The sequence below is a fragment of the Sparus aurata genome, chromosome 1 (assembly GCF_900880675.1).
Source record: "Sparus aurata chromosome 1, fSpaAur1.1, whole genome shotgun sequence".
In the NCBI taxonomy this organism is placed as follows: Eukaryota; Metazoa; Chordata; class Actinopteri; order Spariformes; family Sparidae; genus Sparus; species Sparus aurata.
Genome location: NC_044187.1, coordinates 38,147,695 through 38,158,475, shown reverse-complemented (window position 1 = coordinate 38,158,475; position 10,781 = coordinate 38,147,695). Strand labels below are relative to the sequence as shown.

Sequence of the window (10,781 nt, the reverse complement as noted above, 5' to 3'; positions counted from 1 at the left end):
TACATTTGTAAGTAAATAAAAATCAAAGGATTGTGTGTGAATGTGAATGGCTCCTGCACCAGTTTGGCCTGCTCGACATTAAACATCACACAATGCACATCTCATAGCCACTTTTCAGAGAAAAATCTATTTTTTTCTGCTCGAGTTTAGTTTGACGCTCTCTGCAGCAGGTGGATAACCAAATTAGCCGCTTCACATCTGCTGTTTAATGGACATCTCTCACAGTAGGTTTCTTCACCTGGTCACATGCATTACAAGAAATGCGTCTAGATAAGCAATGTTGATTGATGAGCATTGACATTTGCTTCCAGGTACACAAAAGTGGGTTCTGAAACAATCCAAGCTACACGTTGCTGATTATTGTTATGTGTGCGTACCTGCATACTAGTTATGTGCACCAGTTGGATAAAAAAAAGGAGTAATGATTAGTAATGTCTTTATTAATCTGATGAGGACAATGTGTGTTTATAGGCTGGCATAGACTGGTTTGGGAAAAGTACTGACAGGTACACAGAGCAGATCCCAATGAAGGCTTTAAACACTGAACCCTCAAACACTTTGTTGAAGGATTAGAGTGGTATAGAGGAATCAGCTAAAGACTTTATAACACAGCAGGTTTACTTGTGAGTTTAGGACTTTAAGTGAAAAAAAATCCCCCCAAAACAACTCATATATTAGTTGATGTTTTATTCTTTATTGTTAGTGTGTGTTGCTGAATGAACTGAGCTGAGTGATTTTGGTGGACAATCAGATGAAGGAGAAAAAGTGAGATCTTAGGTAGTGATTTAAGAAAAGTCAGATAATCAAGAGCGCCATCATCTGGACTTTAGTTTTCTCTTTACGTTTAAGCTCTGTTCCAGTGTTCAACATCACAACATTCTGAACGGTAGGTAAATATCTCAGGCAGTTTCCAGAACTGCTGACTTAAAAAGTGAAGTTTCCACAAAGGGCCCAAACTGAGAAGGCTCATGTGCCCTTGGAGATTTGACAGTGGGACAGCACCAAGCTCCTGCATGCCTTCCGGGAATGAGCAGTCTGGACACTGGGATTAGGGCATGCTGGGAAGTTGGTGGGGAACAGCTGTTGTTCAGGTAGATGTTAGGTCGACAGCTGAGGAGAAATTTCATCCATTTGTAACTGAAAAGAACTTGGCTGGCTATCAGAAATGTTAAGCATGCTCTGGTTATAGTCATTTTAGTGGCAATCTGGAAGATGTACGAAAAACAACAACAACAACAAGGCGGTTCACAGGTCCTGCTTCTACAAACCAGACAGCAGCAGTTGGTGCAAAGGCTAGTCAAGCAGGACTGGTAGACTTTCTAAAATATTGTAGTGGTGTAATATTGTACTTTTTGTTCTACTGTGATGGAAACAGTTTTTTGTTGTCACCTATTCTCAAAATTTGCAAAAAAAAAACCCTGTGAACCAGGCAGACTTCTCAAATAGTGAAAGAGGTGTAACAGACAATTTAGTTAAAACATTTTATTCAGTGTGCAGTTTCCACTTGTTTCTTTTCAAATTGTACATGTAAAATCAATACACATTGAAACTAAGACAGGACATGAGACTAATCTACACTACTGTGAGAATGTGGACCCTTAGTGACATATGACGATACAATACAAAAGGAAAGGGGTGGACTTTCAGTCGTGAGTTCCATAGCCAAATTTAGCTGGAGACAGGTTTGGTAGTCACATTCACCTTCTTAGTGGTCTGCAAGAATTTCTGCACGAAAATGAACAAAGAAACTATATTAGACTGGGACATTATGGCATCATTGGGAGCAAACAAATATTTGGAGATGATGACCTAAGTATAGAAAGTGAAACATCAAGGATATACAGAAACTACAATGAATTACATCTTTATGGTATATCCACACAAACTAGTGTGTGTGTGTGTGTGTGTGTGTGTGTGTGTGTGTGTGTGTGTGTGTGTGTGGCTTACCTGTAGGTTATCATAGTGTTTGAGGGTTTTGCAGTGGTTGATTTCTGCCTCTTTGGCTCCACTGAAGAACCTGTTACACACCTTACAGAAGAAACCTGTCTTTGGGAGCAAGAACTCCATACCTGTGGACACGGACATGCAAGAGAACTCTAGCAGCTGTTGACAACTCAAATCTTCAGAAATGATGAATGCAAGAATAAAAAAACACAATGCAGATAAGATGAATAAATACAGACAAGTGGCTCACCGACTGCTTTGCTAGGGTCAAAGGGAGGGAGGGAGTCTCCTGTGCTTGTCTGAGTTTCTGTCTTTAATTTCTCCTTCTCACTCTCTTCAGTGTTTGTTTCAGACCTAGCGTGCTTTTCTGTGAGAGACAGAAACTCTTTTAAATCTGAAACAGAGACAAATGTGAAAGAGCTGGTTTGGTAATGGTTTTACTCAACAAGCTTATCCAGATAATTCAGTAAACATGCTTTTTCAAATGGGATCCAGGTGTCTTCATCACAAAACACCTGTATCCCATTCAGTGATGTGGCAAGGGGGTACAAAACTTATGTTACAGTAATATAAAGGAGTAAAATAACATTTCTAATAGGATTTCACTAATATCTTTACAGTTACTTTGTCTAGAAACACGTTACCACCTACAATGAAGTGTTTATTGATGTGTTTGAAAATGTATTGAAAATGTATCCACACCAAGCCACATCCACCAGTATCCCCACGAATAATGATCGTCAACAGCCGAAATGGCTTAAGACTTTAGTTTATCAGAGAAAGGGGCAAAAACATAACAAGTTAAGGGACTCTCTACAGTGATATAAAGCACACGACTTTCAATGCTCGTCTCCCTGGACATCCATGTCCAAGACTGCAGAAGTTAATTGTTCTTTACCATCATCACACTGTTTTAATATAAGCAGGCTTTTTAATACACAGCGGTAAGCACTTCACGCGTTTGCATGAAGGGGGCTGGGTCAGCTGGAGGAGGAGAGCCTTCCTAAGGACATGTTTTATCAACCCCTGCTGGATTTGTAATGAACAGCAGTAAACTGTTGTATGGGTAGCCAAACATCACTGGTACCATCTACAGAGCATCACAGAGCCCAAAGATACTAAAAGACAACTCCCACCCAGACACAGTCTGTGCACCCAGCTGCCTTCTGACAACAGATACAGAAGTATCTGCCGCCATACCCAAAGACTACAGAGCAGCTTCATTCCTCAGGCTTTGAGACCCTGAACTTATCCTCAACACTCCGTTATATGAAATAAATAGTTTTTTCTGTGAGTGTCAGAGAAAGGACTCAAACCCCTGTGTTGTAAAGATGATAAATTCACCTCGTTACTACTCGATGCTACTTCGCTGTTACTGTAATTATGGGTCTAATACTACTTTTCCAAGCAAGACATCCAGCCTGTGATCTTTATCTGAAGTGTTGCATCGTAAATTCTAGGGGTGTAACAATACATGTATTTGTATTGAACCGTTTCGGTACAGGACGTTCGGTTCGGTACAGGGCTGTGCACGGGATGAGTTCCTGGAACGGAAGTTGTGTGTTTATTTTTCGTCTGCAGCTACATGTGCTGCCCGTTTACGTCACGGCTAACGCTAGCGAGAAAACAGAGCTTTAAGACCCTCCCTTGTCGCTAAAGTCTCCTGCTTGGGAACACTTCAGCTTCCTGGTTAAATATTGCAATGGAGAAAGAGACGTTTCTGGTGTAACAGTTTAACTGGTGTTCATTTTACCGGTGAGGGCCACAGATGTGCTGGTGGTGTGGTTTGAGAATCCCGTCTCTTCAGCCATGTCCGCTAACCAGGAAAAACATTCCAATCGCACTGCTCATCGATCTAAGTCATGTTTATGTATATTCATTGTGACCTGGCTTAAACTATTCCACATGGAGATGCCGGGGCTGCGATCTGCAAACCACTGTTAGACGAGCACTACAGAGCACACAGTGACAGTGTAGGTGACTGTGTTGATGCCTGTCCAAAAAAATGCGACTGTCAATAAATCGTCCAAAATTGCATATTTTCATCCTTACATCTTCGAAATGAAAGCCTGTACTCACAAATAACTCATGGGTGGGGTCAATGTGGACAAGTTAATCTTTCTGGCAAAAAATTTGAAGGCTGAGTAAAAGTAAACAGGGCTACATGCTAGAACTGTTAGTGCTGCACTTTACTTGTGGAAAAGTTTTGTTAAAAGCCTTTAACAAGCTGTGAGGAATTTATTTTCATAATATTTCATATAACTTTTGTTTGAGAATATTTTACTAATTGGAAAGCTTAGTCTATAATTTTATTTTGTTTATTTGAGAATCTATTAACTTAATACCAGGCAGCACTTTACAACAGTATTCTATTTTTTAAATTTTATTTTCATATTTTGTATGTTACAATGAATTGTTGGTTGACAAAAGTTCTGAATACACAACAAGCAAACTTATGTTTCGCATTTTGTTCCCATACTGTACCAAAAATGAACCGAACTGTGACCTCAAAACTGAGGTACGTATCAAACTGTGATTTTTGTGTATCGTTACACCCCTAGTAATAAAGGTCTTATGTTTAGATCAGATCAAAACTGGCGTCTACTGCAGAGACCTGGTTGTAAATGTAGAGTTTACACATTCCCATTGCACACAAAAGCATGATCTTAGGGGATTCAAATGGGACTTTTGACCAGTGGAAAGGGGGTATCATGAAGACACAAAATGAGGAAAGACGATGTCAATCCAATCCTGGCCTCCAAAGTCATAGTTCTGTGCTTGCGAGTCTGTATTTGGGCGAATAGAGCACAAACACCTTCTCTAAAGGGTTGCTTTTATGATGCTCTTATCACAGGCATGCACCTGGTTTTTATGTGTGCAGGTTTGAAGACTAACTTAACACCATGGCTCAAATTCTTGCTCTTTATCAGCATCTTAATTTTGTTGCAGCCAATGCAACGTCTTCCAGGACAAAACAAAATAGAAAACCCTGCATGTACATTAAAATATAGATAAGGAGGCCAATCGCTGGCTAACAGTAGAAGCTCTGAATCCCTAAAATGAATAAGGATAATCTCAAAGCTGGGAGCTTCCCATAGCAACCATACTGTTCAGCTGATTTTACACATTGCCCCAACAGAAAGACTTCAAATGAAGATGTTGTGGTCATAAGCCTGATATGCAATCACATATACTCAAGTAGTGCTGAAAATCGAATCAAATCAATCATACTCAGCTCCGCAGCAGGAGTTCCCGGCTCTTTGTCCATTCCATCCTGCATCTTCTCGTGTTCCACTGTTCTTTCAGCGACCACCACAATCTCCTCCTCCTTAGCCTCGGTGAGATTGAGAGCACTATTCTCTTTCTTATCTTCCTCGCTCTCGGCAGTCGCTGCCTCTGTCGCAGGGCTGTTTGAGCAGGAGTAAGCTGGGGCAGTTGAAGCTGTAGGGGCAGGTGTCGGACAGGGTTCAACCTCTGAGACGGAGTCCAAAGTCGCTGTCTGTGTGGTTTCTAAACAATGACAGATTTCAGTAAAAAAATAATTACACATTTAAACTTAAAGCAGCTGCAAGTAACTTTAATATTTAGTTAATTCTGGCCACTCTTTTGGAAATAAGTGGTATGATTACCGCTGCTTCCTGTCATGAAGATTTTGTTCTGGCAATATTAGGTTTGTGGTCATGCTAGATTATTATCTGCAATATAACAATATGGAGGTTGTTTCAGTACCCATGTACCTGTGTCGACACACAGAGTTTGCATGTGAGCCCACACAGATTTGGTTACTTGGGAAAACTGATTTTGGTGAGCTAATGCTAAAGTTATGTACTATACAGAGTAATGTAATGTCAATGACATTAAACCATCAGCTAGATACATCCTGGCAGCAGGTCCAACATCAACATTTAAAAGCCAGTTGTTTTGCTGCTGTATCACCAGACTACAGAGCAGCTTATTTACTCAGGCTGTGAGACTCCTCAAGTCATCATCAGTCCCTTGCAATAAAAAGCCAGTCTCTCACTAACGCTCTGGTTTGCTATTGTAGGACATAAAAGGCATCAGTATTAAGAAAGACTGGGTTTCTTCACTTCAAAAAAGCAGTCAAATCAAAATAGTTGTACCTGTCTCAAGTGCTTCTGGTTCACATGCTGGCACCTGTGTTTGGGTTTGGGAAGAATCAGATTGCGAAGCAAGTGCATGGGAAGCTTCAGTCGTTGGGATCACATCAGCTGTCAAATCAGATGACACCAAACCACCAGTCTCAGCTGTCGGCACAGTCACAGGATCAGACCCTGGTATAAGCTGATCAGACTCAATCAGGGTCACAGTGGTGTCCAACGTTTTTGTTTCTGTAGTAACCTCCTAGAGGCAGAAAAGATAAAGAGGGTCATGATGTCTTAGCCAGCCAGATGACAATGTAGAGAAACTCTTGAATATGATATGTAAAAGCTAACATGAACCTCTAGAACATCCTTTGGGACAGACGTGGGATTGTCCTCCCTTCCCTCTCCGTCTTCCATGGGATCAGTAGAAGGAGAGAGAGGAAGGTCGGTCACATCTCCTACTTCATCTACTGTCACAAAATCACTCATGTTGAATGGGAACTCCTCCTCCTCCTCCAACTGATCAGATGACAGGATAAAAAGAATTAACTCACAAGAAAAATATCTAAGAGAGACTTGAAAATTCCATGACATGATGGCATCTTCTCACTGTTTTGGTCTCTTCAGAGTTGTCATACTCTTCATCCCTCCGGGAGCTCTGTTTGTATGACCTCATTCCTGGGAAACCTTCACCGTATGCCCTCTTCCTCTCCCTTCTCACTCTTTCCTTCCTCTCCCACTCCCTTCTTTCCTCATCTCTCTTCTCCCACTCCCTTCTTTCCTCCCCCCTCCTCTCCCTCCTAAAGCGTTCATCCCTCTCCCTCGCCCGTCTTGTCCCCTCCTTTTCCTTCTCCCTCCTCTCCCTCTCCTTCCTCTCTCTCTCCCTTGTCTCCTTCTCTTTTTTTGCCTCCCTCTCTTTTCGCTCCCTCTCCTGCTTCTTTGACTCCTCATCCTCCTCCTCTGTGAAGTTTTTGGCTGGCCCTTTCTTCTCCTCTGCTGCCTTTTTGCGCTGGTCTGTCTCCATTTGTGTTTCACCGTGATCTCCATTGGTAGGAAATGCTATGTTGTTGGGATGACTGGCTGTCCTTGTTCGGCACTCCACAAGCAGTGCATTCACCATCTCTTGCGTCACCTGTTGAAACATGGACCAAAAAGAGATGTCATAATTTACAAAAACATTAATATGCTGGAGGTTCCTGTCCCTTTCAACACAGGAGAACAGTCTGTGTTTGCCAACAGAAACACACAAAACACATTTTTGATATTTTACCTTGGGGAGCTGTGGCAAGGCCATCTCTTGAGCATCTGCTTTCGCATCAGAGCTAGGTGTTTTTGTATCTTCACCAGCCTGAGTGTCATCGACTTTGAATTCATCTACACTTTTTGTTTCCTCTGCTGCCTCCTTGACAATTTCAACTGCTGATTTTTCCTTTGTCTTTGTCTCCAAGTCTGCTTTTGTTTTGGTATCTGGTGCAGTAAAGGAGTCAGCAACGGCATTAGTAAGCTCGTCTTTAATGATCTCTTTGTCTTTGATCCTATTTTCTCCCAAATCTTCGTCTTCACCAATTATCTTCTCGCTCTTCATTTTCTCATCCTTCCCATCACTGTCTTTTTCCATGTCCTCCAATGGACATTCAGAGTCTTCTTTATGTGCCATCTCTTCTACAGCTGCTGCTGTTTGGCTGATTTTGCCATTTGCCGGTGTATCCTATGACCAGACACAAGGATTCTCACATCAAGCACCTGCAGTTAAAGCTGTAATAACTCATGCCACTGGTAGATGAAAAAATATATCATATGGATGTACCTAAGCTCTTGACAGCCATTTAATTCATGATCAAAGCTACCAACCTCATTTGAATCAAGGTATGCAGTGATGACTTTGGTCTGTGTGTTGGCTTTGGGGTCAGGCTTGCGGGAAAAGAACAGAGGATTGTTCTGGATGATGCATGGGAATGCCTGAAAGCGCTTGTAAACAGACAGGGCCATGGCTGCAGTTGCCATCTCACAAATTACCTGAGCAGGGAGAGACACAAAAGTCATCAGCATGTGAGATTTCTATGCTTGACAAGAAAAGAGGTGGAAACAGAAATTTCTCGATGGAATGGATTTTTAACCCAGGATATAGCTGGGACTCAGGGCACACAATGGATTAGCATGTTTGCAGTTACACAGACAACCTACTCACCATACTGCTGAGCTCTAGGGTCTTGATGACGGTACCAAAACGTCGCACTAGTTTCTGGACCTCAGAGGAGCCAGCTGGTGTGTTGGGGACATTTCTGATCACCAACAGGCTGCTCCAGCCTACTGGAACAGGACTGTCCTGCAGGATAGAAAGGGGGTTTACCATTTAATAATTAAAAATTACAGTATTATTAAAAATACATATCAGCAGCGCTTTTGTCCAAAGTGATAAACAGTAATTCATACATACAGTGATACACTGATGGTGGTGGCTGCCATGCAAGGTGCCGACCAGCACATCAGGGGCAGTTTGGGGTTTAGTATCTTGCCCAAGGACACTTCGACATGCAGACCAGAGGAACTGAACCAGCGACTTTCCGACAACAAGACGCTGGCTCTAGTCGTGAGCCACAATCTGTGCGTTTGTGTGGACACTTTGGTGGCAGAGAAGCCTGCTGAAGTTAACCAATTCAAATAAACCCTATACTTTCCTTATCTGAGCAGTCTCTTTTTTCTTCATTATCGTGACAGAGGGCAGAAAAAGCTAAACATATTGTATGATGTAGCCATCTCTCTGTGTTCTAGAGCACATATGAGCACTTGAATTGTTGTCACATTATTTTTAAAAAATATGATAAACTACAGTATTAAATCATTTGTATTGTTTATTACCTACAATTTTCTTTTTTTTTCTTTTTTTGTTTGAGAAATAATTGGGTTAAAAATCATCAAACCAATCTGGCAACACCCTGGGAAGGTCGCTTCACTTCACAGGACTTTCCTTGCTTATCTATATCTAGAATATTCTCGAGTGCTGGCCGAAGGGTCCTTTCAACTGTTTCCTGACTAGCAGAAAATTAACAAACACTGAGCATACTGAATCACAGTAAAAAAAAGTTGAATAATTGCATCAGGTGTGTTCAGAGAACAGCTTGTGGAGATGTTTTACAATAATGTTACTGCAAACTGCTGCAGTTCCACACTGAAACCCTTCAAGTAAACATAAACACAAGACCCAGGTGAAAATGTTAAATTCCACCACCTGAAATGATGATACGTTATCAACATAAATTAATGAATTTAGGATGCATCTATCCAAGGACATGTTATTACTTGACACAGTGTTGGAGTCCTATGAAAGCTGCTCAGTAGCATCTTGAAGCCTAAAAAGCTCGATTTACTGACACATACCTAATACCTGGAGTGCAAACCGAGTTTAGTGGCCACCATTTTGAGTGGAGATTATTTAATTGGTACAGCACTTCTATGCTTTCCAAGCAGCCGTTTTACAGGATACAAAGATACAAGATAGAAATCACAGATGTTGCTCCGCCTGCAGGAAGTGCCAATGGGGTCAATAGGCAATTTTTTGCAGGTTGACCTGCGTATACAAAACCTGTGTGGACCCGCTAATTTTGGTGACAGAGCAGGATTAGTGTAAATCTCCTTTTGGATTACTACACACATTAACATACAGATCAATTACTCGATGACTGTCAGTTGTCTACAGATCAATTGCCTGTTAGCAAATCATGGTGCATTTACAGCAATGCTTATTAATGTGCCCTGTCCCCCTTAAATAAACCAGAGCAGACACTTATAATGGTAGAAATACTCACTAATGCGTCCACTGATCCAATCAGTAGATTGTACAGAGCCACCTGTGTAAAAAATGTTTTAGTATTAATGATCAGTTATTGCTTAAGATTCATTGTTAAACAAAAAAGTGTAACACATGCAAATAGTGACTGAATTCTGCCCTACTTCAAGTACAAGACAGAATCAACCTTACAAAAGTGACATACTTGACAAAGGAAATTAGACAATGACAGAGGAGAAGTGATGATCAATATGTGGTAGAGGAAAATGATGACAGGCTTACCGGTGTGGTGAGAGTTATGCACTGTTTGAGATGAATCATCTTCAGCTCAGAGTTGTTGATCTTCATAGGCATAAAGGTGTTGACTTTCACTATCTCTTGAGCAATCTCCATGTCTGGAACTGACACAAGTACCTAACATACAAAAAATATTTGTTATTAATATTGTGCTATATGTTTGAAAATTATGGCTGCACTATACATTAAAATAGATAATGTATTTGATAAACATTGTGATTGTGATATGATTAACTATGAGTAGCATTGAGATTTTTTTTCCATCACAAATTTTATAATATTCATTGAATTACCATTCAAATTATGATAATGTGACAAATGTTTTGTCTATACCAATCAAACATGTTTTACTATAGCTGGAGAAACACATTTGTAGACCAGCTCACCCCTACAGCACTACTCTACCTTATTATAATGCTGTTTGATTACCCCCTTCAACTTCATTAAATAATTGTGCCACTAGGATATGGCAAATGAGTTCATACCAACCTTTCCGATTTTTGTTGCCAGGATGATGTCAGAAGGAGTTCCAAAAGGGTGGACCAGCTTGATGATGTCACTCTCTGACCAGCCACTCTCAGGAAGTCCTGTGATCAACAGAATGCCTTTCTGTAGGAAGGAAGTACATTATATCTGATTACTGATTAATT

General features: G+C 40.9%; 1 protein-coding gene across 1 annotated transcript in view; it reads right to left on the bottom strand.

Moving 5' to 3' along the window:
• Window positions 1-1,467: 1,467 nt before the first annotated feature.
• The window catches only part of LOC115580872 (zinc finger protein 638-like), a 31,277-nt gene continuing 21,963 nt past the window's right edge, over window positions 1,468-10,781 (bottom strand). The window contains exons 12-24 of the mRNA XM_030415632.1: window positions 10,621-10,740; window positions 10,117-10,248; window positions 9,854-9,895; window positions 8,236-8,373; window positions 7,899-8,063; window positions 7,318-7,755; window positions 6,658-7,179; window positions 6,405-6,566; window positions 6,066-6,306; window positions 5,176-5,454; window positions 2,195-2,338; window positions 1,948-2,069; window positions 1,468-1,725 (exon numbers count right to left, since the gene is read on the bottom strand). Coding sequence (XP_030271492.1) covers window positions 1,669-1,725; window positions 1,948-2,069; window positions 2,195-2,338; window positions 5,176-5,454; window positions 6,066-6,306; window positions 6,405-6,566; window positions 6,658-7,179; window positions 7,318-7,755; window positions 7,899-8,063; window positions 8,236-8,373; window positions 9,854-9,895; window positions 10,117-10,248; window positions 10,621-10,740 — 2,562 coding nt within the window. The 3' untranslated portion in view covers window positions 1,468-1,668. The remainder of the gene's footprint in view (window positions 1,726-1,947; window positions 2,070-2,194; window positions 2,339-5,175; window positions 5,455-6,065; window positions 6,307-6,404; window positions 6,567-6,657; window positions 7,180-7,317; window positions 7,756-7,898; window positions 8,064-8,235; window positions 8,374-9,853; window positions 9,896-10,116; window positions 10,249-10,620; window positions 10,741-10,781) is intronic.